Here is a 27,660-nt window from a genome sequence, read left to right on the forward strand (position 1 = left end):
TTCCAATTTCAAATTCTTTTCTACCAAAACAAGAAATTCTTGTTTTTATACTGGAGGCCTGAATATCCTTTCTCTTGCTTTGCTGGACTTCCCATTGTTTGTCACTAGGTGGGGGTGTCCTCATGGTGAATTAAATAAAGCACTCTATGCTCACAATTGTAGTCCCAGCTCTCTTCCAAGCTCAGATGACTGTAATAGCCAAGCCACTGTTTGAGGCCTCAAGGTTTTCTTCCATAAGCTCCCAACCCATAACAAGGGGCTTAACCATGTACTACAGGGGATCCCCAAGGTCCTGCTCACTCAGGCAGAACCCAAAGCCTGAGCCCAGGCAGAATGCAGCCTCAGGCTTGGTAGAGAGAGCAGAGCTTGTTTTTGTTGATTTACTTTAGCTAATTGAAAATGGTACACTGAGATGGGAGATAGCAGGTAGCAATAGCTCTGAGGGAGAGGTTGGCATGTTAGGCTTTCAGACTGTGTTCTTAGAGCCAGACAACACAGAGAAAGCAAAAACAGGCATATTTATGTCCAGACTGTGTCAAGCCACATGAGGCTTGAGAGGCATCTGGGTTCCTGTCATTAGATGATAGACTTTAGCAGGCATTTTGGTAACTTTGACAACAAAAGATATCAAGCCCCAGCACCTTTCAAAGGTGACACTGTGGAGATGACCACCATGTTTTCATGTCATAAGAAGTTCTCTGGCCTGGTAGCCACCATTAACTTTGCCTCCTTTTATGATCTAGGATGTAGCACAGACTGACCTGCATTTTGGTGAGAAGTGGTTTCATAAAAGAATGGAGAAGAGAACAAGTGCTGAGAAACTATTGCAAGAATACTGTGCTGAAACCGGGGGCAAGGATGGAACCTTCTTAGTCCGTGAAAGCGAGACTTTCCCCAATGATTATACATTGTCCTTCTGGTAATTTCCTTCATTTTATTCATTTAGCTAGTATTCTTTGAATATTTTCTCTGTATGAGGCTGAGCTTGGTCTAGGACCTGCTAGAAACAGATGAATAAGGGTCCTCATCTATAAAATAAACTGGTGAAAGGAAATGGCAAATTACTCTAGTATCATAGTCCAGAAAACCCCAAATGGGGTCACCAAGAGTCAGACATGACTGAAATGACTGAATAACAGTGATAGATATGAATATATACATAAATACATACTTAAGAACATCACACAATGAAGATACCTTGAAGTCAGGAAAATCTGAGTTCAAATCTTATCTTGATAGCTTTGTGATCTTGAGCAAGTCATTTAACCAGTGGGTGTCTTAGCTAACTCCTTACTTAATCTAGTAAGTCATAGGTGAATTGAAATTTGGTGAAGGAAGTTACCACATTAGGAGTTCACAGCCTTGTAGGTTAACTCATTCAGTCAGCAAGCATTTATTTAGGCACTTCTGTAACAGGTACGCATTCTCTCAGGGGAGTCAACATGTTCAACAAAACATATAAAACAATAAATCCAGGGTAGCATAGGAAGGAAGTGTGGTTGTAGTTGGAGGTATTAGAAAAGAATGCTCATATGTGTACTCACACATTCTGTGGTACTTACTGTGTTCAGGAAGTGCCCAGAGCTTTATCATTTTACCTGTTAAATACTCTATCAGTATTTGCTTGAGTAGGATTAATTTATTTGGATTCTCCTTGTTTACTTTTTTCATAAGTAAGTTTTCTTTTCTAGATGGAAGGGCAGCCATGAAAGGGATATATGTGCTGACAGATGTACCCCTTCCCTTCTCAGGAGATCAGGCAGAGTCCAGCACTGTCGAATACGGTCGACTCCTGAGGGAGGGGCCATGAAATACTATTTGACTGACAACCTCATGTTCAACAGCATCTATGACTTGATTCAACACTACCGAGAAGCCCACCTGAGATGTGCTGAATTTGAACTTCGTTTGACAGACCCAGTGCCCAACCCCAATCCTCATGAATCAAAAGCGTATGTCTGGCTATGTGCTCAAAAATGTTTGTGCTCTGTGAGCTTTCCAGGATGGCTTTAGTTCTAGCCCTCTGGGGTGCAGTGGCCAAGAAATGTTGGCATGCAGACATTTCTATCCCATTAATAAGCAGATGCAGGGTATGGAAGGAAGAACATAGAGCTTTTCTCTGACTCAATGAATAAGGCATATGATGGATCCAAGAAAGCTCAATACTGGGTCATCCCAGGCTATTCAAGAACCTTTGCTTCTCCTTTAAATCATACCAAGGGGCCTTGTGCTCTCTTAGCATACACTGAATGGTTTCCAAACATTTCACTTTTTTTCTCTTAGAGTCCAAACAACATGGGGTTTGGTTTCCAGTGGTTAATTATGGCATGGAAACATTTCCTCTTAACAGAATTCCTTGTTTTCTCTGCATGAAAATGAGAAAATTCGTAGTTACTCGCTTAGTTTTTATTCATGCATTGAACCAAAGATCAGCCCTGCCTTCTGATGTTAAGAATACAGGAAAATAAATCTTAAACAAAGAGTGCTAAAATTCAGGTTACCAAGCAGCCCATGTTGGATAATACGCCATGTTTTTAAAACTCTTGCATTCCTTTGTAGGTTCTTTCTTTTTGCTTTCCTTTTTTTAAACTCACACACACACACACATACACAAACACATGAAAACAACTAAATCCTTCTGGCTGTGCCCTTTGCCTCACATTTTTCAGGACAGAAGCTGTAGCTAATGTGCCATTCTGTGATAACTGGCATGGCAGTTCTGGGCTGTATTGTTTTGTAATGATAAGCTGATTTATTCTGTGTTGCTTTAAGCAGACAAGCCATGCTGATGTTTTACCCAAGAATTTGATATGTTGCTGTATTCTTTTCCCTAAACTGCTGTCATGTGAGGCAAGATGGGGAAATCTAATACATAATTTATATGGTAATTTCTGAGACTATAATTTAGGAAATTCTGCCACCAGTTACTCTGGCTGACTGGCACGTTGACAAGCTTTAGAATCTCTTGTCTATCTTTCTCCTCCACCCGCCCCCAATGCCATGCTGTAGTTGGTACTATGATAGCCTGAGCAGAGGAGAAGCCGAAGACATGTTGATGAGAATTCCCCGAGATGGAGCCTTCCTGATTAGGAAAAGAGAAGGGGGAGATGCGTACGCCATTACTTTCAGGTAAGTGTAAAGGTAAACCCTTATGTAGAGAATGGCTCATTGGGAGGTTAAGTGAGTAAAAGTCATGGAGTCATCTAGCTGTCATTAAATAGGACATATCATCAGTGTATTCGTCTTGTTTTGCTTGTATTTTTCACAGAAAGAGTTAATTTTTATGAAGTCTTCCTCATGAAGAACTACAAAGCTTTCTAGGTGATTCTTCCAATAATTCTTAGAGAACAGAGAAGCTTTCTTTCCTATTGATTCTTTCTAACTTACACTGGAGGAAAGGATTGAGTATTATGATCCTCTAGCCAGAATGTCAGAATCCCTCAACCTTTGACACAATCATTTCATAGTCATAGACACAGAAAACAGGGAAGGTTCTGAAGTTATTGTGGTCATTATTGACTAAACTTTTGGCATAGTTCTTCACTATGTGCTTAAAAACTCAAGTTGCATTTAGACTTAAAACATTACTTAGGGGAGCCCAGAATTTGGGTAAACACAAAACTAAGGCAGTTGGAACAATCCGCTTAGGTAACAGGAGCCTCTAGAACTCACACTGTGCTTCCCCAAAGTGATCTCATGCCACCTTCTGCTCTCCCTTCCCATTACACAACATCTTATGTGGTTCAACCTGATACCAGCCCCAAAAGGGTTCTCCTTGTTTTTCTCTGCTGCCCATAGGTAGCTTCAGAGTGAGGAAGGAGCTGATTTTTTTCTTTAAGACTATTAGCAATAGCTGCTACTTTCTTAAGTAACTGATAATAAGTTAAAGATAGTAAGTTAAAGAAAAGAAGAGGATATTGATAATATACAATTGCACCTTTGTTTCCTAGAAGCCTATTATCTGGCAAGTCAATGTTTCACAGTCCAATCAAAAGTGACATCTTTAATAGCAATCCTAAGACCTGATATGTTGCTACAGTGCCTCTATAAGTCCTCAAAGAAAGATAAATTCAGTGTATTTTTTCATATTCTTATTCATTAGAAAGGGGGGACCTGTGTATATGGCCTTTGTTGTGAATTCATATTACCCAGAACCCCCATTGATGGTGGGGAGCTGTTCAGCTCATTGTTGCCTTTTAGGGACTGTTTAGATACAATTTGTTCAGTGTCTGTTGTGAGTTCCTTCTGAGTTTTCTGGAAGCTTGGAAAGAGATGTTATGCAGTGGACCTTGAGTTATAGATACCATATTTTTTAACGACAGGTGATCTTAGAAATGTGTCCACTCTTTCCAGCTGTGTACATTATAGCTCATCCATTCTTTTTTATCCTGTAGTCCATAGTTCCCATAAAATTTCCCATGATCCTCTATCCAATGTACTGGAGCCCTTCTTCTAGTTCTTTTTCTATTTCATGGACATCAATGTAACATTCAGGTTGTTTTTGCCACCCTTTGCTTTCTCATTATATAAATGGCCTGTCTTCTTTTTCTTGGTCATTATCTTTTATGTAGTTCACTGGAATATGCTGCTTCCTGCCAACTTCTAACTTTGCCCTTTGGATCACACATAATTTTGATTCTTGAGAGACTGCAGCATTCCATGATTTGTAACAATAGATGAGCATACTGATATTAAAAAGATGGACTTTGCATTAGGGATTTCTACTTAGGATTTTTGAAATTACTGTATGACTTCCCAGATGAAATCCAGCTCAATGCCTGCCTCTTGTAGATACCATTATCTAATAGTAATATATTCTATATCATATAATCTTAGAGTTAGAAGGGATCTCAGAGACCATTTAGTTCTGAAAGAGATTCTCCTCTTTCACAAAGCAGACAAACCTTTTTGCTTATATACTTCCTGTGAGGGGGAACTCACTACCTATCTAGGTACACAGTTTATAGATAGGAAATACTTTTGCCTCTCTCTCATTGGATACTCATAGTGACCTTTTAGCACAGACAAGAAAAGTATCATCATTCTTCCTGAATTCAAATTTGGCTTCAGACACTAGCTATGTAACCCTGGGCAAGTCACTTAATGGTGTCTGCCTCAATTTTCTCACCTGTCAAATGAGCTAGAGAAGGAAATGGGAAACCACTATAACATCTTTGCCAAGAAAACCCCAGATAGGGTCATAAACATGACTGAAATACTGAACAACAACAATACTATTGGACATGACTGAAATACTGAACAACAACAATACTGGGTTTTTTTTTTAATCTGTGAAGCTATTTATTTTTTTCTAGAAGATATATATATATATATATATATATTTATTTTTTCTACTATTGATATTAGGCAAAGGAACTTGGGAAAATAAAGTCTGGGAGAAGTTATGACTGGCAGTTTGATATCTCATTTCAATGGAAATCACCAATTAATTAATTAATGCATATTGAGTTTATGAAATTATGAGGTTTGAAACTCCTGAATAAGGTATGACGGCAGTCAAAAAAACCATGCAAGTTCGAGTTCTGGCTCTGACACTTCTTAGCTATGGGATGAAGAGCAGGTCATTTAACATTTCTTGATCCCTTCAGCTGTGAAAGGGGTTAATAATACTTATACTACTTTTCAACTTAAATTTGTATCATGCCTCATTATAACACTATTATTTGGCAATTTTCTCATGTTGATCAAGAATAATTATGGTGAAACTTTTTTATTAAAAAAAAAAAGACCAACCCTTACCTTCTGTCTTAGAATCAATATAAGTATTGATTCTAAGACAGAAGAGTGGTTAGGGCTATAGGCATTTGGGGTTATGACTTGGCTAGGGTCTTAGTTAGGAAGTGCCTGAGGACAGAGTTGAACCCAGGCCCTCCTGTCTCTAGGCTTAGCTATCAATCCACGGAGCCATCTGACTCTCTGGTTTTTTTGTTTTTTTAGAGGAAATGATTAATAGTTAGGGTTAAATCTCTTTGGCATTAACTGACTTCTCTGACAGATCACAGATCTTAGATTTAGAACCCAATGGACCCTCATTGATCATTTGGACATTCTGCCTTATTTTAAAGATGATAAAACTGAGGTCCAGAGAGGGTTTATGACTTGTCCAGTGTCCTACAACTTAAATGGCAGAAATGAGATTTGAATCCAGGTCATCCAACTTTAAATCCAGCATTCTTTTTCATGCCCCTTGCTGCCTGTTACAGTTCTCCTACTTGATGGGAACCATCCTGAGAAGGTCCCTGGAATGTACTTTTCTTTTCTGAGACCTAGTCTCTCCCCATTGACTCCTTTTGCCCAGAGCCATGGAATGGAACCACTAATCGATGGATAGTGAAACTGCTAGCCCTAAAACACTGGGATTTTAAGGGGTGGAGGGAGGGAAGGGGGCTCACTTTGGGCACTGCAGGGACTATGGAAGTTATAATTGTTTGCCTCCCTGTGAAATCCTGTCTCTCCAGAGCCAAGGGAAAAGTGAAGCATTGCCGGATTAACAAAGATGGGCATCATTTTGTGCTGGGGACATCTGCTTACTTTGAAAGTTTGGTAGAATTGGTCAGCTACTATGAAAAGCATGCGCTCTACAGGAAGATGAGGCTGCGCTACCCCGTGACTCCTGAATTGCTGGAGCGTTACAACACTGTGAGTGATTCTTTTTTGTTATTTAGTGCCAGAGCAATATCATCTAATCAGATCTGATAGAATCACTTTGGGCAAGAGACCTGCTCTGAAAGTCTCTTAAGTTTGGAGCCAGCAACTTATATATGTGTGTATATATATATATATATATATTTTTTTTTTTTTTGCCAAATCTTAGACCTTGCAAGAAGTCATGGTGGTAGTCAGGTAGCTCAGTGAAATGAGAACCAGGGCTAGAGGTCTTGGGTGAAAAATCTGGCCTTAGGTATTTCCTGCTTGTATGATCCTGAATGAGTTACTTAACCTCCATTGTCTAGCACTTATTGCCCTTCTGCCTTAGAACCAACACACAGGATTGATTCTAAGATGGAAAGTAAGAGTTGTTTCTTTTTTTTATTTGAGCATTTCCAAACATTATTCACTGCAGACAAAGATCATTTTTTTTCCTCCTCCCCCACCCCCCACCTTTCCCCTAGCTGATGCGCGATTCCACTGGGTAACCCATTTCCATGTTGTTGGTATTTGCATTAGAGTGTTCATTTAGAGTCTCTCCTCAATCATGTCCCCTCAACCACTGTAGTCAAGCGGTTGCTTTTCCTCGGTGTTTTTCCTCCCACAGTTTGTCCTCTGCTTGTGGATAGTGTTTTTCTCCTAGATACCTGCAGATTGTTCAGGAACATTGTATTGATACTAATGGAGAAGTCCAGTACGTTCTCTTGTACCACATTGTATTGGTCTCTGTGTATGATGTTTTCCTGGTTCTGCTCCTCTCGCTCTGCATCACTTCCTGGAGGTTGTTCCAGTCTCCATGGAATTCCTCCACTTTATTATTCCTTTTAGCATAATAATATTCCATCACCAACATATACCACAATTTGTTCAGCCATTCCCCAATTGAAGGGCATCCCCTCATTTTCCAATTTTTTGCCACCACAAAGAGTGCAGCTATGAATATTTTTGCACATGTATTTTTTCTTTTATTTCTTTGGGGTACAAACCCAGCAGTGCTATGGCTGGATCAAAGGGTAGACATTCTTTTATTGCCCTTTGGGCGTAGTTCCAAATTGCCTTCCAGAATGGTTAGATCAATTCGCAACTCCACCAGCAATGAATTAATGTCCCCACTTTGCCATATCCCCTCCAGCATTCACTGCTTTCCTCTGCTGTCATGTTAGCCAATCTGCTAGGTGTGAGGTAATACCTCAGAGATGTTTTGATTTGCATCTCTCTGATGAGAAGATATTTAGAACACTTTTTCATGTGCTTATTAATAGTTTTGATTTCTTTATCTGAGAACTGCCTATTCATTTCCTTAGCCCATTTATCAATTGGAGAATGGCTTGATTTTTTGTACAATTGGTTTAGCTCTTTGTAAATTTGAGTAATTAAACCTTTGTCAGAGGTTTTTATGAAGATTGTTTCCCAATTTGTTGCTTCCCTTCTGATTTTAGTTACATTGGTTTTGTTTGTACAAAAACTTTTTAATTTGATGTAGTCAAAATTATTTATTTTACATTTTGTGACTCTTTCTATTTTTTGCTTGGTTTTAAAATCTTTCCCTTCCCAAAGGTCTGACATGTATACTATTCTGGTTTCTTTTTTTTTTTAAAAGAAGGTTATAACTACATCATTGTGTGCTGCCATCTGCTTATTGCCTTTATATGGGGTCATAGGTTTAGAGTTGGATGGGACTTTAGAGGCATTCTGGACCAGAAGTGCCAAACTAATAGCCCTACTATTAGGCTGGAACCAGATAAAAATTTAATGGGGAAATAATTGACAAAAATAAATGAAAACACAATAAACATAGGAAATGTGAATTTGTGGTTTTCTGAGTCAGTATGCAGCCTACTGGGATTCATTTCTATTTGAATTTGGCACCACTGATCCAGATTACTCCCCTGATTTTATATATGAGGGAACTGAGGCCCAGGTGATTTTCCCCAGATTACAGAAAGGGTAAATGGCCAGGTCTAGATTCAAACCCAGAATTTTCTGTCTTGAAATCCAGCCTTTCTCCTACTTTAACATTCTGCCTATTCATATATGTTCACATTTACATGTCAGGGGGGTTAGTGGAGTAATAGCAGACTATACTGCCTAAGCTATGCTACCCTAGTTCCTCTCTCTGCTTGTATAATAGCCAATGAAGTAACAAATAATTATAATAACTTGCAGTTTTGGAAAAGTTTTGACTTTATATCTAGTTAGCCTTATTTAGTCACTCTAAAATGTTTCAGGGAAAGTACTATGAAGTTATATTATAATATTCCTTCCCTCCTTCTTTCTCTCTTTCTTTCTTTCTCTCTTTCTTTCTTTCTTTCTCTCTCTCTCTCTCTCTCTCTCTCTCTCTCTTCCCTCTCTCTTCTTTCTTTCTTTCTTTCTTTCTTTCTTTCTTTCTTTTCTTTCTTTCTTTCTTTTCTTTCTTTCTTTCTTCTTCTTTCTTTCTTTCTTTCTTTCTTTCTTTCTTTCTTCTTCTGTCTTCTCTTTCTCTCTTCTCTCTCTTCTCTCGTTCTCTCTTCTCTCTTCTCTCTTCTCTCTTCTCTCTTTCTCTTCTCTCTCCTTCTCTCTTTCTCTCTTTCTCTCTTCTCCTTTTCTCTCTTTCTCTCTTCTCCTTCTCTCTTTCTCTCTTTCTCCTTTCTCTCTTTCTCTTCTTTCTCTCTTTCTTCTCTTTCTCTCTTTCTCTCATCTCTCTTTCTCTCTCTCTCTTTCTCTCTTTTCTCTCTTTCTCTCTTTCTCTCTCTCTCTCTCTCTCTCTTTCTCTCTCTCTTCTCTCTCTCCCCATCCCTCCCTCCTCCCTCCCTCCCTTCCTCCTTCCCTCCTTCCCTCCCTCCTTCCCTCCTCCCCTCCCTCCCTCCCTCCCTCCCTCCCTCCTTCCTTCCTTCCTTCCTTCCTTCCTTCCTTCCTTCCTTCCTTCCTTCCTTCCTTCTTCCTTCCTTCCTTCCTTCCTTCCTTCCTTCCTTCCTTCCTTCCTTCCTTCCTTCCTTCCTTCCTTCCTTCCTTCCTTCCTTCCTTCCTTCCTTCCTTCCTTTCCCCCCCTCTCTTTTCATTGCTTTCTCTCTTTCCTTTATCTTCTATCTTAATATCAGTTCTAAAACAGAAGAGTGGCAAGGGCTAGACAATCAGAAATGAGTGACTTGCTTAAGGTCACACAGGTAGGAAGTGTCTGAGACCAGATTTGAATCTAGGTCTTCCTGACTTCAGGTGGTTTTCCCAACTGGTGCTTTATTCACTGCGCTACCTAGTTGCCCAATCATTATAATTAATATCAGTCTTTCACCAGAGGTTGAGAAAGTTGCAGATAGGTAGGGAATAGGTGGAAACATTGCACAGTACATAGAGTGCTCAAGAAGACCTTGTCTTCTTGGTTCTTGTCTTACATCTGCTGTATATCACTATGAGACCCTGGGCAAGTTCTCAGTACTTTGGACAACTCTCTAAAACTATTAATTGCAGAACAGGTTCTGATCTTGTGATGGGGAAGTTCATCACCAGGAACTGCCTCTATTGATGAAATTATAAATCTAGTTTTTAGTATGTGTATATGTTTTTATACTCACATATAGTATATATAGATTGAAATAGATAGTAGGTTAAGGTAAATTTGTTGTTTGACCTGTTGTAATGGGACAAAGAAAAAAGGAAGACACTTCTATAAGTAAAAATTTCTATAACAATTCACACAAAATGGCATAAAGCTTCAGTAAATGGCAGAGGTGTACATTTGGATAAAAGAATGCTATTGCCACCTACATCTTGGCCTGGTTTGCCCCTGGGCTAGATGACAAGAAGAGGCAAATGCAATCAAAACTTTTTTCAGCATTGAAACAATTTGTTGGGTGTGGTAAACAGACATAGAAACAGTCATCCTTAAACTTAAGAGCCAGGACCATTTAACTACTTGAAAATAATGCCCTTATTGGCTTAGGGAAGTCCATTTGGTCCCTTTTATTTTTCCCTTTCTTCTCTCTATCATTCTTTCTATGACTTATCTCTCATCACTTTTTTCCCCCTAGCTCCCTGTTTCTGATTCAATCTAGCCTTGGTTACAAATGCATCTTTGTTTTTTTGATTACTCCTACATCTTCCCACTGGTGTGTCTTCCTTCTCTGTAAGGACCTCTTTCTTTTCTACTGCGAAGTGTGAATGAGTTGTTTTCATGTTTCTTCTTGAAGTCTCTTACCTTCTCTCATCTCTCAAAATGTTAGACAGAGCATTTTTTGCACATCCTTCCTGTAGGAGCCTCTCCTTTAATAACAAATGTCAGGAGCTTCTGCTTGCTGTTGCTCTGGACTCAGCTTGAGACTTCGATCCCTGGCTGTATAATAGTGGTTAAAAACAAAAAGGTTTAAGAAATGTATTCCTCATGATAAATCTGTGAGGTAAGTAGTATTAGTATTAACATCTGAGCTGGGGAAATGCATAAAGTGCTGGATCTGGAGTCAGGAAGACAAGAATTAAAATCTAGCCTTAAGGGTTTATTAGCTGTGTGATCCTGTGCAAGTCATTTAGTCTCTCTTTGTCTCAGTTTCTTTACTTGTATAATGGGGATCATAAAAGTAACTACCTTCCAGAGTTGTTGTAAGGACCAAATAAGATAATATTTGTAAAGTTCTTTGTAAACCTTAAAGCACTACATCAAAGCACTATATTAATGCCAATATAATAATAGTATTGGTATCTAACATTTATATAGCCCTTACTATGTGCCAGGTACTATACTAAGCACTTAAGATATATAAACTCTATATTATCATTTTCATTTTACAAATGAAGATGTTAAAGCTGGTCACCCAGCTAATAAAGATTAGAGCCAAGATTTGAAGTTTGAGGTAGATAGTAGGGTTCTCCTCTATTGTGGTTTCTTGATTGGATGCCTATTAGCTATGTAGGTTGTAGAGGGGATTCTTTTGTAGGCATGGGCCATATTAGGAAGTTGCTGAAGGGGAAGCTGGGTGGTTCAGTGGTTAGAGAACCAGACTTAGCCCCAGATACTCCTTGAGCAAGTCACTTGTCTAGCTCTAACCTCTATTCTGCCTTGGAACCAATATTTAGTATTGATATTAAGACAAAAGGTGAGGGATTTAAAAATTGAGAAATAAAGCCACTGGAGTTCCTTCTAACTGAAATTTTGTGATTTGTTGACCTGCAAGTCCAGCTCTGTTTCTCTTATAGTACACTGCCTCATAGATGTGTAAAGGTCTTCTCTATTTCAAGGTCCTAGTTTCCAGTATCCCACTGTGTGTGTGTGTGTATCTATTTTTCAATGCAGTTTGTGATTGTCATCATCAGTAAATTCCCCAGTTACCTTTCCCTGCACTGTATTGTTTTCCATGAAAAACTTTAAGAGTTTCACATGGTCTTCTGGTTTTGGGAACATCTGTGATGCCTCCTCTTTTCTCTAACCATGACTGCCTCCTGTGAGTCATTAACTCCCTTACCAGGTTCTACATATCCTTTTATGTTCTCCCAAGGGAGAATAAGAAACCAAATGCTAATTGCCATCACATTATATACAAAGACTATTGGGGACCATAGAGTATCTTTACATTTTAAAAATATTTTCTTCAGCTTTCTTAATTTCTTCTTTTTCAGGAAAGGGACATAAATTCGCTCTATGATGTCAGGATGTATGTGGATCCCAGTGAAATTAACCCCTCAACGGTATAGTGTTTATTTTTCTCTGATTTAAAAAAAAATATATATATATAATTTTTTATTTAGAATGTTTTGTGGAGCAAAAGAAACCTGAGAGAAATGATAATCAAATTTTCCCCAGAAATGAAATGTCAAACTGTCAATCACATACAATCCCAGTGAAGCTTTGGCTTGCTGAAATCACAGAGTTTGATTTAGAAGGTTTAGGTCAAATGATTTATAATTAAGTCTTTATAATTTGGGCATGTTAGTTTCATTGGCCAATAATATTCATTAAATTCTCTGGTTTTCTGACCTCCTCTTCCCAATGAGAATGTTAAATCTCATTCTCATGTCCGTTTTGCCATGTGGGTTCACAGCACAACAGCTGCTGACTTCAGCCTTTTCCTTGACCATTCTGCTTCTAATCTCATGTAGTCAAAGTTTATGGAGGAATTAGTGTTTTCCACTTGGCAACTAGCCCATGATCAGTGTTCATTAAGTGGCATTACTAAAATTATGAGATCGAATTAAAAAAATAATGTTACGTGAAAGTGCCTTTATGGGGGGCAGCTGGGTGGCTCAGTGGATTGAGAGTCAGGCCTAGAAAAGGGAGGTCCTAGGTTCAAATCTGGCCTCAGACACTTCCCAGCTGTGTGACCCTGGGCAAGTCACTTAACCCCCATTGCCTAGCCCTTACCACTCTTCTGCCTTGGAGCCAATACACAATATTGATTCCAAGATGGAAGGTAAGGGTTTTATTAAAAAAAACAACAACAACAACAACAAAGTGCCTTTATGTAAGAAATGAATTCCTAAAAACTGAGGTTAAATTGAGTGACATATTAAATGTATAAAGGAGTTGAAACTCTTTGAAGGATCTTGTTGTTGTCTCCAGAGGATAGGACTAGGAGAGATGGGTAAAAGTGGCAAGAGGGAAAATTTAGGTTTAATGTCAGGAAAAACTTCCCAAAAGCAGTGAAATAGGCTGCTTTGGGAGACGGAGGAGGATTCTTTCCATGGAAGTCTTCAAGCAAAGTCTGGATGACCATTTAATGAAGATGTTCAAAAAAGGTTTTGGGTATAGTTTGGACTAGAGGGCCCCAGAGTCCCTTTTCACTTAGAAGTTCTTTGATTCTAAATCATTTGTTCAGAAACGAAGGCTGTTTTTCTAAGCAATTACCTCCTTCCTCTCCCTCTCCCTCCTGGCCCTAGTTTTGGAAATTCAGATTTAATTATGCTGAGTTGTTTAAAACCAAGAAGATTTACTAGCATATTTTGTATTTACATGGTACTTTTCCTTCTGAAATCTCAAAGCTTACTGACCTGGGCTGAATTTTCACCAAGATGTTCAGAACATGTTGCAGCAGACCCTTTCAGGTGTACCTCTGAATCTCTGGCCCCTACCCCTGGAGAATGTGAAATGAGAAAAATCTCTTAAAGGAAGCTGATGGGATTTAGGGCCATACTTATAAGCTCACTTGAGTTCCCTGCATGCCTTTGCTTTGCCCTGGTTTTATACTCAACACAAACCAGTCTGCAGATGGAATTCGCACTGTACCATGGGAAAATCCAGCTTTTCTTGTTTTTACATCTCAATCATCCTCTGAGGAAGGGACAGATTGTCACATGGGCTGGGATAAGTTGCCTGCCTGGCTGGAGTAAAAGAATTTAAAAGGAGGCAGCTAGGTAGCACAGTGGATTGAGTGCCAAGCCTGGAGTCAGGAGATCCTGGGTTCAAATGTGATCTCATATACTTTCTAGTTGTGTGACCTTGGGTAAGTTACTTTATCTTGTTTGCCTAACCCTTATGCTCTTCTGTATTAGAATTAATACTAAGACAGAAGGTAAGGGTTTTAAAAAAGAACTTAAAAAGCATGAATTAGGTGAAGGAACTGTTGCATTGCCAGAAAAATCCAGTTTCCTTGAGAGTTTCCCAAGTCCAACAGCTGCCAGCAGGGATATGGAGCCAAATTGGCCATTTCTGTGTCATGCCTTTCCCTTTATGCATGTGCTAGGAAAAGGCATGATAACAGCTGCTAATCCTGCTGCTGTCAGTGTTAGATGAATGTTCTAAGTCCCACAGCAGCCCAACATCCACAGGGGGAAGCCTGTAAGCAGCATTGGTCCCGCATACCAATAGATGTCACTCCACAGCCTTGGATTAAAGTCAGATGGTTGGAGAAGCTGGACTTATCAATTAGGATCTAACCAGCCTCCCCACTATTCCTTCCCTCTTTCCCTGCCTCTCCTCCCCTGCCTCACTACTTTCTTTTTCTTTTCACTAAAAGCCTCAGAGAACCGTGAAGGCTCTATATGACTACAAAGCCAAGCGTAGGGATGAGCTCAGCTTCTGTCGGGGAGCCCTCATCCACAACGTCTCCAAGGAGCCTGGTGGCTGGTAAGGCTGGGCCCCAGAGAGGCTCCCCCCTGTCCCAGAACTTTGCTAAGGACCACCCTGGCTTGGGGCCCCTGTTATTTCCTCCTGTAGGATATCCCTGGGGAACTAGAAAAGAAGAGTATGTTCTATTATGTAGGTCCCAGCTCATGGGTGGTTCACCAGCTCTGGCTGAACACTGGGCTTTAGGCTGTCTTCAATAGTGCAGATCAGCCCTGGTGGCTTAATAGGCCAAAAGGGGCCAGGAATGCCAGTGGGGCTAAGTGAGCTTCATAGAAAAGGGCAGAGCGGGAGAGAAAACCACTGCTTAGCCATTAAACATTTGGGCCTTGGGGATGGCTGGGGTTCTTTCTATTACAGCTTTCCCCCTTTTCTTTTAAAAAATCCTATTTTTATGTTTTATATAATAACACACATGTAATCCCAATCACATCTGCCAGCACTGGGAAGGGGAAGGGAAGAAAGGGAGGGAGGGAGATAAGTTCAATCATATAACAGGAAAACTTATGTGGAAATTTGTTGTTATATGTGATTGGTAAGAAATAAAAATAAGCTAAAATCATATTTTTATGATGTTTTGTTCATATATCACCTTAGAGGCTAAACATATAATTTTCTTCTTCCTATCCCTAGCCAGTTATTCCTTGTTACCAGGATTTAAAAAGAAAGGGAAAAATCAATTCAGCAAGACCAGTCAACATATCATTCATATCTGATATGATTATACACACATATGTATATGATGCATGTGTAATCACAAACATGTTATTTAATATGTACCTACACATACATACTATTCTATACCTAGTTCCCCCATTCTGCCAGAAGTGGGACAGTTTCTCAATTCTGTGAGGCCACATTTGATCCTTCTAACTATACAGTATGCAGTTTTGTTGTTCTTAGCATTGAGACTGTTGCAGTCATCATGGACATTGTTTCCCTGGCTGTATCAGTTCCTATAAATCTTCTAATGCTTCTCCTAATACTTTTTTTCTTAAGTACAGTCATACTTAGTTCATTATATTCACATATAATAGTTTGTTAAATGAAGTTCAAAGAGTTCATTCATGCAATAGCGAGCCTCTTAAGAGAGGAAAGAAGGCAAGCATTGGGGGAAAGCCTTTGGAAAGGCTCAATTCAACCAGTAATTATTAAGTGCTTATTATATGCAAAACCCTGTGCTAGTCACTGGGGATTCAAGGATGAAAAAATGCATAGTACTTGCCCTCAAAAGAGCTAGCAATCCAATAGGGTGTAAATAATAAGACCGATACCTGGTTGAGTGTGATAGGTTAAAGGAGAGAGCTCCCTGCAAACCACAAATCTGAGGAGGAACACTTAGAGGGAGGACAGAGCCCCTCTTCTTTTCCTTAAGCAACCCTATTGTGATAGAGGCTGGCACTTAAAGAAAAAGTGCCAGGCTGAAGAGTGTGTGGAACTGATCACCTTGACAGGGGAGGGGCCCCAGGAGATTGGAATCTTGAGGAGCAGAAGATTCTGGCTGGTAGAGGAGTTGGGCTCTCAGTCTGGAGAAGCCAAAGAGAGAAGGCTGCAAAAGACTTTCTCCTGAAGGTTCTGCTTGTGACTGGAAATCCTTCCCCCCAACATTTCCCAATTGAAAAGACTCACTGAAGAGAAAACCCGAGAAAAGGCTTTTTGAATCTGTCATACTTTATCTCAGCTCCTGTTGCCCTGGGTCTAAACTGTGGACAAGGGGCCAAACCCAGGGTCAGCCAACCTGACTATCTGGGTTTTAGAGACAGGGACCCTCTTTTTCCCACTTTCCTCTCCCATCTTTTTCCCTGCCAGTTATTCCTTTGTTTTACCCTGATTGACACTATAATTAAATAATTATCTTTTCCCCAAGCTGTGAATCACATGTGAGTGAACAGATCAAGGGAAGAAACCCTTTGGTCTCTCATAGTGGAGGGGGGAACAAGAGGACAAGAGCAAATCAGGGAGAACAGCCATAGCTAAGGAGGGAAGGTAGAAGGGGGAAAATCTTCAAAACCCCTCTTCTCTCTCTGAGCCAACCCTAAACATCAGCTGTCCTCTCCTAGATCCTATTCCCTTTACCATCCCCAGACCTTTCCTCCATTACATCTGCTGCCTTCCCTGAACCCTGCTTTGAGAAGAGTGGTATCCACTATTTTCTCTCTATACTGGAACACCAACCCTTTTTTTTTTAGATTACAACTAGCACCCCAGGATTTAAAAGAACCACATTATATATATATAGCTCAGTAGATTGAGAGCTAGGCCTAGAGACAGGAGGTCCTGGGTTCAAATCTGGCCTCAGATACTTCTCAGCTGTGTGACCCTGAGCAAGTCACTTGACCCCCATTGCCTAGTCCTTACCACTCTTCTGCCTTGGACATAGTATTGACTCCGAGATGGAAGATAGGGGTTTAAAAAAATTAAATTAAATTAAATTAAAATTAAAAATAAATAAAAGAACTCCATTTTAAAAAAAGCTTTAGGGACTAAGTGTCACCAACTGTCACCAACTCATCAACTGTCAGTTGTAACTCCTGAGGCTAGCAGCCATTGTCACTGGCTCTGCCTAGGGGTTTCCACACAGAATCAAAGACATCTTGATTCCTGTTGGGGGGAAGGATTTCCAGTCACAAGCAAGAAAAAGTGGGTAACCCTCAGGAGAAAGTCTTTTGCAGCCTTCTCTCTTTGGCTTCTCCCAACTGAGAGCCCAACTCCTCTACCAGCCAGAATCTTCTGCTCCTCAAGATTCCAATCTCCTGGGCCCCCTCCCCCATTTAGGTGATCAGTTCCATATACTCTTCAGCCTGGCACTTTTTCTTTAAGTGCCAGCCTCTGTCACACTATCTCCCTATCCTTTTGCCCCCGAGCTCTGGTGGGGCTGGTAGTTCTGCATGTCTTGCCATTCATCTCAATTTATCCTTAATAGCTTAAACCATTGGCTTTCTACTCAGAAATATTTTGGGGGTTTCTCTCCAGCCAGATATTAAGGAACAAGGACAGGGGTGGAGGGAAAGAAAAGAGTGATGTTTCTTTCCTAACAGCCACATGTCCCTTTGGAAATCATCATCCCTTGCAATCGCTGGCTGCCTTTGACCAGGTAACCAGCTGCAGCTTATATCTCACTGGGGAACCAGCCCAACAGCTGGGGAAGTAAATGGCTGTGTAGGGATCATTAATGCCCTTCATACAGAGGCTTAATAGTCCTGTGTTTTATTTAGGTGGAAGGGTGATTATGGAGGAAGGATTCAGCAATATTTTCCATCTAATTATGTGGAGGACATATCAACAGTTGATTTCGAAGAGCTGGAAAAACAGGTGAGCCTGGATAACGATCAAAAAGAAGTTACCCACCCCATTTGTGAATTGTACAAATAAATGGATTTAACTAGAGCTGCCAAGCTATCCTAGCAGAGTTTCAACATGATCAAAATGTAGTTCAGTGAATTCATTAATTTATTCAGTCACACAGCAATCATCATCATCATTATTACTATTTTTATATCTCTTCTTAGACCTTCTGTCTTAGAATCTATACCAAGTATTGGTTCTACGGCAGAAGAATGATATGGGCCAGGCAATTGAGGTTAAGCCCAGGGTCAGCTAGCTAGAAAGTGTCCAAAGGCAGATTTGAATCTATGTCTTCCTGACTCTAAGCTTGGTGCTCTAACTACTGTGCCCCTCACCAAGAAGTTATTAAGTGCCAAACATTGTGCTAGGCTTTAGGGATACAAAGACAAAAATGAAACAAAATTTGCCCCCAAAGATTTTTCATTTTACAGTGGGGTTACAAACATTAAGACGGATCATAAAAACATCATATGTGAAACAAATACAAGGGCAGGGGATCACTAACCCCTGGAGGAATCAGCAAAAGTCTTTTATAGGAGGTAGCACTTGAACTATGCCTTGAAGATAGGGAGATGGGGCAGAAATGATGAAAGTAAAGATTCTAGGTTTTGGAGGCAAGAGACAGAATGCTGTGTGTAGGTGGTTCCAAGGAGACCAATTTGGCTAGCATATAGAGTACATAAAAGTAGTAATGTATATATAGTCAGTCTGCAAAGTCAGGTCAGATCCAGATCATAAAGGACTTCCATTATCAGCAAAGGGGCTTGAGTTGAAACTTAGAGATAAATAGGGAGCTTCTGAAGCTTCTTGAGCAGGGGAATGACATATCTAGATCTATGCTTTAGGAACATCATTTTTGGAGCTGTGTGGAGGATGGATTAGAGAAGGGAGAGTCTTGAGGAAGGCAGATCAATTAGGTGGCTATTGCAATAGTCCAAGAGAGAGGTGAGGATGCCCTGGATTATTTTGGAGTAACTTTAGTTCATCAGTTTTGTTTTAATTATGTTGTCCTGGAAGACTTTGAGTGAACAGAATAATTTCTTTCAGATGGAAAATGGTGGGAGCCCTTCCCCTGTTAACATAATATAGATTAAGTGCTTTAGAAAGTAATTAAAGTAGCAAGTACAACTGAGAAGTGAATAGGGTTTGAGATGGATTAAAGTTTAGTATAGGACTCATCTATGATCTGGCATCCATTTATATCTAGGATTCTGGTGACTGGAAGGTCCCCATAACTAGAGCTCCTGAACTTTATCCCAGCATAAATAGTACATTTGAAAGAGTTCTTGGTATAGAGTCAACAGATTTGGATGTAAGGCTTGATTCAATTTATTTGCTACCTTAATGACCCTGGGCAAGTTATTTAGCCTTGCTGAGCCTCAGTTTTCTAATCTGCTAAACAGGGAGTTGGACAAGAAGACCTGTAAGATCCCTTCTAGCTCTAAATCTATGAACAGTCATCGGTAATTATAATGATGGCTCTTCTGCCCTGTAGGGCAGAAGAAATGGTGTCCTGAACAGAGGAATGTAAAAAAAAAAAGTGAAATTAAGAAAGCTCAATTAAGCTGCATATTGTTCTAAGTGTAGCCTCTTTGTCCTATAATTCTTTTGAAAATTGGGAACCTGTATCTTATACTTATAGTGACTACACATTAACCAGAATGTTCCATTTCACAATCATGGAGGATGATGGAGAAGATGGAAAGAGCAGATTGAATGAAATTGTCCCAAATTTCCTTCAAGGTTCATGAGGCACATTCTTGCAAGCTGAAAAATGACCCACTGTGAATGTTTCAGGTCTCTACTAGCAACAAGGTCACTTCCAGCTCTATCACTCATTCTTTTTCTGTCTCCCTGTGGACATATTTATTCTGTAATGAGGATGAATTTTAAACAGGGCCCTGGGCAGTGTCTCAGTTCAATGGTGTGATTTTGAATCTGGTTGTGTTTTTAGCATTTTAGTTAAGAGTAATGTGACTTATTCTCTAGGTTTCTTGAAACTATTCTTGTTTCCCCTCAGATTATTGAAGATAACCCTTTAGGATCCCTATGCAGAGGAATCTTGGACCTCAACACTTACAATGTTGGTAGGTGAACATCATATTCCTAATTTTCATTGTTATTTCTCCTGCATTCTTAGGACCATTTCTGAAGGGAACCTGACAAATTTTGTGATTCCTAAATCCCATGGCTTATTCTTCCTTCTTATACTTTTCTTGAAAGTGGCCAAAGGGAGCTGGAAAATTTGTGTGAAGAGACAAATTGTGTGTGTTAAGTACAATAGTATGTAGGGAGAGTGACCAGTGGATGTGAGAGTATGAACATTGCATTAGGAGTCAGGAGGCCTGGGTTCTAGCTTCTGTCCCCTTCCCTTTAAAGTCTTGCAATTTCTGGTCCAGTGTTCTTTCTAGCACTTCTATCCCCTTAATAGATAATTTCTTTTTTTTTTAAATTTTATTTAGTCAATTTAGAACATTATTCCTTGGTTACAAGAATCATATTTCTTTCCCTTACTCCTCTCCCGCCACCCCTTCCTGTATCTGACATGCAATTACACTGGGTTTTACATGTGTTCTTGATCAGAACCTATTTCCATGTTGTTGATGTTTGCACTTGGATGATCATTTAGAGTCTATATCCCCAGCCATATTTCCTTCGACCTATGTAATCAATCAGTTGTTTTTCTTCAGTGTTTCTACTCCCACAGTTTTTCCTCTGGATGTGGATAGTGCTCTTTCTTGTAGATCTCTCCAAGTTGTTCAGGATCACTGCATTGCCTCTAATGCTGAAGTCCATTACATTTGATTGTACCACAGTGTATTAGTCTCTGTGTACAATATTCTTCTGGTTCTGCTCCTCTCACTCTGTATCAATTCCTGGAGTTCATTCCAGTTCACATGGAATTCTTCCAGTTTATTTATTCCTTTGAGCACAATAGTATTCCATCACCAACATATACCACAATTTGTTCAGCCATTCCCCAACTGAAGGGCATCCCCTCATTTTCTAATTTTTTGCCACCACAAAGAGCACAGCTATGAATATTCTTGTACCAGTCTTTTTTTTTTATCTCTTTGGAAAGGAAACTAGAAATAAGTTCTGAACTTTCTGCCACTGTGTTGTAACAAGCAACAGTGGGAATATCAAGAGAGAAGAAATTGTCAAGACTGACAGTTGGTGGGGGAAGGGGCAACTGGGAATGGCAGTTGGGTCTTGTGACTAGCACTTCCTTCCTGCTGGTTTTACTTCCTTCCTGGTGTTGGAGGAGGGAGGAGCTTGTTCATCCCAGTCTGGAGTGGAGTGCCTCTACTTGGTTCAGTCTGAAGATTCAGGCCTAACTAGCTCTGAAAGTTAGAACTTTCCTTGGTTGCTTGCTGTCTACTGCTAAGTTTCTGAATTTGACAAAGCTAACACAGACATAGAGCAGACGGGCATGGGAGAAACCCTCCACCAGCCTGTGAGGCCGGGTCTCAGCTCAAAGCTGAGGAAGGCTCCAACCTTATTTAGGGACATCCCTTGTCCCTCTTTCCTGATACCTCTCCAATCCAAACTGGTTATTAAACTTTATCTTATTTGAATTTACAGTCAGATAAGTGGACATTTCTGGAGCATAGAGGGAGCTGAACATCAGTTCAGTCATTCAACAATAAACAGTCCTTATCAGAACCCTGCTGCTTCCTCTCAGCAGGGGGCATCTCTCTCCTTTGCCTCACTAAGCAATATTCCCTCTCTCCCTTAAACTGCTCCATACCCTGCTACAAACCTTCATATCCTCTGTTTTCCCAATTCCCCCATCTTTCTCAATAAATATTACAGTTTTTGGCAGAGCCAGCTAGGTTTTTCAACCTATTTTGTCAAGAATTTGGGGAAAAGAAGTCACTTGGAGGTGTCAGAGAAGTTTCAGAGAAATTGGGCCTACATACATTTCAAAAGCCTGTGTGACTGTGGAAAGTAGCCATTTTGAGAGCAGTGTTGAGTGCAACTAATCTGCCTAGTGACACCACACCCAAAAGAAACCACCCCTTCTGAAGAAAGGAGGTGACTCTTAAAGGGCCAGACTTAAAAACATGTTTCTGTTGCAAAAGGCTTTTCAAGATATAAGACAGTAAAGAAACTATTACTTGCCATGGGTTATCTAGCCTGGATTGGACATTTCTTTTATATGTTTTTCAACTTATTTTTTGTCAAGATTCCAGATTATATTTATTTTCTGCTTAAGATCTATGAAAGTTTGCAATGGCTGGATATAAGTATATATCGCTTACAAGTATAAACCCAGCAGTGCTATGACTGGATCGAAGGGCAGATAGTCTTTTATCACCCTTTGGCCATAGTTCTAAATTGCTCTCCAGAATGGTTGGATCTGCACCAGCAATGCATTAATGTCCCTACTTTGCCACATCCCCTCCAGCATTCATTAATTTCCTTTGCTGTCATGTTAGCCAATCTGCTAGGTGTAAGGTGATACCTCAGAGTTGTTTTGATTTGCATCTCTCTGATTATCAGAGATGTAGAACACTTTTTCATGTGCTTATTTAACATATAATTTCTAAGGTGGATTTAAATGGTTTTTGGATGGAATTTAATCTTTTCCCCAAGGTTTGAGGCAAACCAGCTCATTTTAATATTAGAAAGGAAGGGTGGTTGGTTTTTTTTGCTTATTGTTAATTAATGCCTATTTTTACATTAAGTGTAAAGTATTTTGTAATGAACTATTTTTAGGGCTATATATCTCAATTCAAATTATACTGTGTATTTAATAAATAAAATATATGCTTATATATATTTGTATATAGATCTGGATAAGTACACATATGTATATATACATTTACATCACAAATATATCTTTTGCTACAGGACAGAAATATACCCTCTATAGTCTTTAGAGTTCAGAGAAAAAGAAGGTTCTAGGAATGTTAGGAAGTGAAGTCTGGGAGGAGGTGTCAGCTTTTTAAATGTTTAAATTTGAAGAAGTAATAACTTACGGTTGTAAAAGTTTGACAGACAGATTGCTATCATTGATGAGCTGGTGATTGAGTAATATTCTTTAAGGGGGGGGAAACCTATTGTTTCTTTCATGTACATCTATTATTGATACTCCTCCCACCCTTTACTCATTTTAAACAGGCATATTTTCAGACATGCCTTCTTTGGGGGAGGGGTGATATTTGATGATGTCTATGTTCCCATAAGGAGCGCTGCCACTTGAGAAGATTTGGGATATCAGGTAGTATGGGTGCCCCTGGCTTCATGGAACACTTCTGTTTTTGTTCCCTCTAAGTGAAAGTACCACATGGGAAAAATCAGAAATCGTTTGTGTTCATCCTGGAACCCAAGAATCCCAATGATCCTCCTGTGGAGTTTGCAACAGACAAAGTGGAAGAACTCTTTGAGTGGTACCAGAGCATCAGAGAAATCACTTGGAAGAATGCGACAGTGGTATGAATTTTGCTATTTAGGTTCTGTTTATTGAAACCTAGGGTGACAATGGAAGTTTTTGAATAGTGGAATTGTGCCCTAAATATTTTCCATCCCTGCTAGCAGTGAGAGGGAAGTCTCTTAGCTTTGGGTCAAACCCATGGAAAGGGCAATTAGAGACACTGGTGAGCAAGTGCCAGACTGTCAAGGGTAGGGATGGTTTTCCAGAGCTTTACTGTTTTGATAAGAATGAGATGGCAAGGGTAGGGAGGACTGTTCACAATGATCAACTAGGTGGTCCATGATTTCATATGGTATTGCTCAACTCATCTATATTGAGAAAAGCTACCATCTTAATTTTCTGGCTTTATATATTTCCAAACATTTTGACAAAATATGGTAGCCATTACATGAGCCCTAACCATTTAAAGAACTTCTAAGTTAGAAAGTATGAACATTGAATTGAGTGATTATATACCTGGAGAAGTTTGGAGAATAATATAGCTATGATATCTTTAGAGGATTGTGGAAGGGAGGGGAAGGTAGATTTTTGCTGTCCAACATCTCTTCTTTTTGCCATATATATGGAAAGGAACTTTTAAAAAAATGGTCATTTTCAGAAATATTAAATAAATTAAATATGAAATATATTTGAAATAACAGAAGGATTAGTCATTTCTTAGTGACAGTTAAGCACAAACCAAAGCAATACTTTGAGGGAACTTGTAAGAGCCTTTTTTCATCGATGAGGGTTTTTAAAAATTACTAAACAGCATTTGATATTAAATTTATTGATGCCCCTAACCATAGGCAGAACTTCACCTTAAATATTCTTGAACCTTTCAAAGGACTACTTAAAGCTGCAGTGGCTGAATTTCTAGCAATAAAGTAGAATCATAAGATCATAGATTTAAAGCAAAAAAGGACCTTAGAAGTCATTTAGTCTAACCACATTACTTTACAGATGAAGAAACTAAGACCTGTTAAATTACTTGTCCAATAAATATCACAAAGCTAGTAAATAATAGAGCCAGAATTTAATTTTAGGCCCCAACAGCCATTTTCCTGTACACTGTCTATCTTCTGCTTCTGTGTAGATTGGGATAATTCCTTAAACTCCAGCATGTTTTGGGCTTTTATTTTGGACTTGTCCATGAATAACTGAAGTGAGCATCCTTTGAGAACCATTGCTATATGCCACTCTAGAGGGAAATTCTCCTTGTTTAGACTGCTCTGGAGGTGGCATTTTGAAAGTCATCTTGGAGATTCAGCCAAGTGTCTTTCCAGCTTTATTTTCAGCTCAAAGGCTCTCACACTGACCTTCTGCTTCACAAACTGAGGAGAAATATCAGACATGATTTGGCAAGGCTGTTATTGCAAACCTGCTCTTCTTTAAGACTCATTGGATCATAGACAGAGGAATGGAATGGACCATCTGTCCATCCTTCTTATTTAACAGATAAGGAAACTGACACCCAGAGAGATTAAGTGAATTACCCAAGGCCATACATTGAGTGGGAGAGCTACCAAGATTTGAACTTATTTTCTCTTACTTGAAATCCAGAGATGTATGCCTTCTCCTTGTGACCTACTGCAGCTATTCTGTGCTTTAAGAGTGATTAATATTACAGAGATCCTTTGAACAGTGTTCTCTAGAGAACTTTTCCCAGGGCCTGCTCACTTTTTCTCTGTGTGTTTTAATAGTTATTACTCATAGGAATAGAAGTCTATCTTTAACAGGCTGAGCTATTTCTTTCCTAGACTCATATTCTATTTGGGACAATTAAAACAATTTCTGCAGGAACTGAGTTTGATACTACTAGAGTATGGAAACTTCAGAAGGAATCAGCTGAAGGTAGTAGTCACTTAAAAACATATTTCCATTGTGCCCAAGGCCTTGTTCTGAAAATGGGGCCAAATGTAAGATACAGAAAATCTTAGATATTTGAAAAAATCATTTATTTGTACTTTTCTCTGGCTTTCTGTAGCTCTGTTGTTGAGATAAATGGTAATTTCCATAGAAAGTTCTTTTTTCCCCTTACTGCTTAATAACCTGAAATCAACCTAACCACTTAAGCTAGGCATGCTTTCTCTTTGATCTAAACTACCTCTTAATTGGATTTTACATTCATGTGAATATAAAAAATATAACCTTGTGTTTTTATATTTGGGAGCAAAAATGAGTCACTAGTGTTGATTATGTATTCACTCTGACCAAAGCTGCTCAGGACTGAAAGTTATTGGGAGAAGCCGGGGGAGAAGTTTTAGAGAAAAAGCTTATTTCTTGTCCTAGATCTAGGTAAATGAGATAAGATTAAAGAAACAGAGCTGGAAGTGACCTTGCAATCATTTCATCTTGTTCCCTTATTTTTACCCACTAGCAATCTGAGATCTCAAAAGGGAAAAGACTTTTCTAATATCATATAACTTCTGGTGGAATGGGCATACAGAACCCAGATTTATTTGTTCCCAGTAAAGAGACCTGGGTCACTTCTCAATCAGGGCTTTCTACAAACAGTATTTCCTTTTCAGTTTTATCTCTCTCAAAGAATAGTTTCTAGTTTATTATTTATTTATTCATTTTTTTGATAACCAAATCTCCTTATCTCATCTCAGTTGGAAAGGCAATGTCTTCTCATGGTGTATCCCACTGCTAATCACAGAAACTTGCTCTTTTTCTAACCTGAGCTGCTTTTAAGCAGCCTTGTATCCTCCTGGCTCCCTCTTCCCCAGGGGTCTATTATGTTGGTTCCAGTCTTAGCATGGATAGCCATTTGGCTTTGAACACACTGCTGCTTAGAACTCTCGAGTTCAAGTAAACTACCAACTTCAGCCTCCGCAGCAGGGCAGCCTCATCGTTTTATAATTTTACTAATTTTTAGTAATCCCAACATGTCCACATGTGTAATCTGAAAGGCTTAAGAATTCACTGGCCTCCAAAGGTAGGCAGAAGACTAGGCACTGGGACTGATTGTTAAGGTGATGAGTTTCTTAAATTGAATATATTGGATTAGAATAGATAAAGGATTTATTAGACACTTTGTGCCAGGATCTGAAAATCAAAACAAAAGAAAGTAAGATAGTACTTGATTTCAGGGAGTTTACATTCTAATGGAAGATAACACTATCTGAAAGGGGGAGAGATGTCGAGGAAGTCATTTAGTCAACATACATTGTATTAGGGGTTTAAACAAAAACAGTCCTTCAGAAGCTTACGTCCTAATGGAGGAGAGCACTGGTGCAAACAACTATGTTTGCACAACTATGTTGCAAACAAAATATGTACAGTGCAAAAAGAAGGATAATCTCAGGGAAGACTTGAGCAGTAGACAGAGTGAACCAGGAAAGGTCTCTAGGAGAAGGTAAGATTTGATCTGAGTCTAAAAGGAAACTACAGAAGTCAAGAAGGTAGAGGTGAGGAGTGAGAGAATTCTAGACCTAGGGGATAGTCTGTAGCAGGTTGGAGATGGCAGTGTCACTTGTGAGGAAAAGCTAATGGTACTGAGTTAGAGTACATAGAAGGGGAATAAAATGTAAGAAGATTAGAAAGACAGAAAAGGTTGAGTTCTGAAGCTAAATGGAGGATTTCATATTTAATCCTGGGGGTATTAAGAATCCATTAGAATTACTTAGCACAGTATGACATTTAATATATTTTCATTGAATAAATGTATGATCTCACAAAGCAAAAAAACAAACAAAAAAAGAATCCACTATATCATTGAGAAGAGACTGATATGGCCAGACTTAAGCTTTGCCAGAATCACTTTGACAGATGAATGGAGGATGGTATAATAATTAAAATGGGTTTGACAAATATAAGAATTAAGAAAAGTTGTGGTCGCCATTTATAAAAATTAACTCTTAAGTCATGAGACTGTTAGTAGCTTTAGAAGCTTTATTTCAGCAAAATAGTGATAGTAAGAGAGCAAAATAGTGATAGTAAGAGAGGTAGGAAAGAGGCCGAAAATATTGCCTAGTTAAAAATACCCTAAGTCCAGGTCTGTGTGCCTCCAGACTATGAATCCAAATCCTAATGTGAATCTCACCAGCCCATGAGAGTATCTCCAGCAAGGCTTTTCAACAACCAAACACAGACACCTAAGAGGCTGAGGTGAAAAGGGCAGTCTCATACCAAGGAGGCAAGAGTCTCACCCAAGTAAGCATCCTTCTTCAGCTCAAGTCTCCAACACAAAAAGCTGAAT

General features: G+C 39.3%; 1 protein-coding gene across 2 annotated transcripts in view; it reads left to right on the forward strand.

Annotated features, from left to right (window-relative positions):
- PLCG2 (phospholipase C gamma 2) overlaps positions 1–27,660 on the forward strand; it is a 183,977-nt gene that overhangs the window by 124,240 nt on the left and 32,077 nt on the right. For both annotated transcript variants that reach the window (XM_007476120.2, XM_001371741.4), the window contains exons 17-25: positions 744–919; positions 1,752–1,952; positions 3,010–3,129; positions 6,480–6,660; positions 12,253–12,321; positions 14,586–14,695; positions 17,908–18,004; positions 20,058–20,124; positions 23,319–23,476. In XM_007476120.2, coding sequence (XP_007476182.1) covers positions 744–919; positions 1,752–1,952; positions 3,010–3,129; positions 6,480–6,660; positions 12,253–12,321; positions 14,586–14,695; positions 17,908–18,004; positions 20,058–20,124; positions 23,319–23,476 — 1,179 coding nt within the window. The remainder of the gene's footprint in view (positions 1–743; positions 920–1,751; positions 1,953–3,009; positions 3,130–6,479; positions 6,661–12,252; positions 12,322–14,585; positions 14,696–17,907; positions 18,005–20,057; positions 20,125–23,318; positions 23,477–27,660) is intronic.

This window comes from Monodelphis domestica, chromosome 1 (genome assembly GCF_027887165.1).
Source record: "Monodelphis domestica isolate mMonDom1 chromosome 1, mMonDom1.pri, whole genome shotgun sequence".
In the NCBI taxonomy this organism is placed as follows: Eukaryota; Metazoa; Chordata; class Mammalia; order Didelphimorphia; family Didelphidae; genus Monodelphis; species Monodelphis domestica.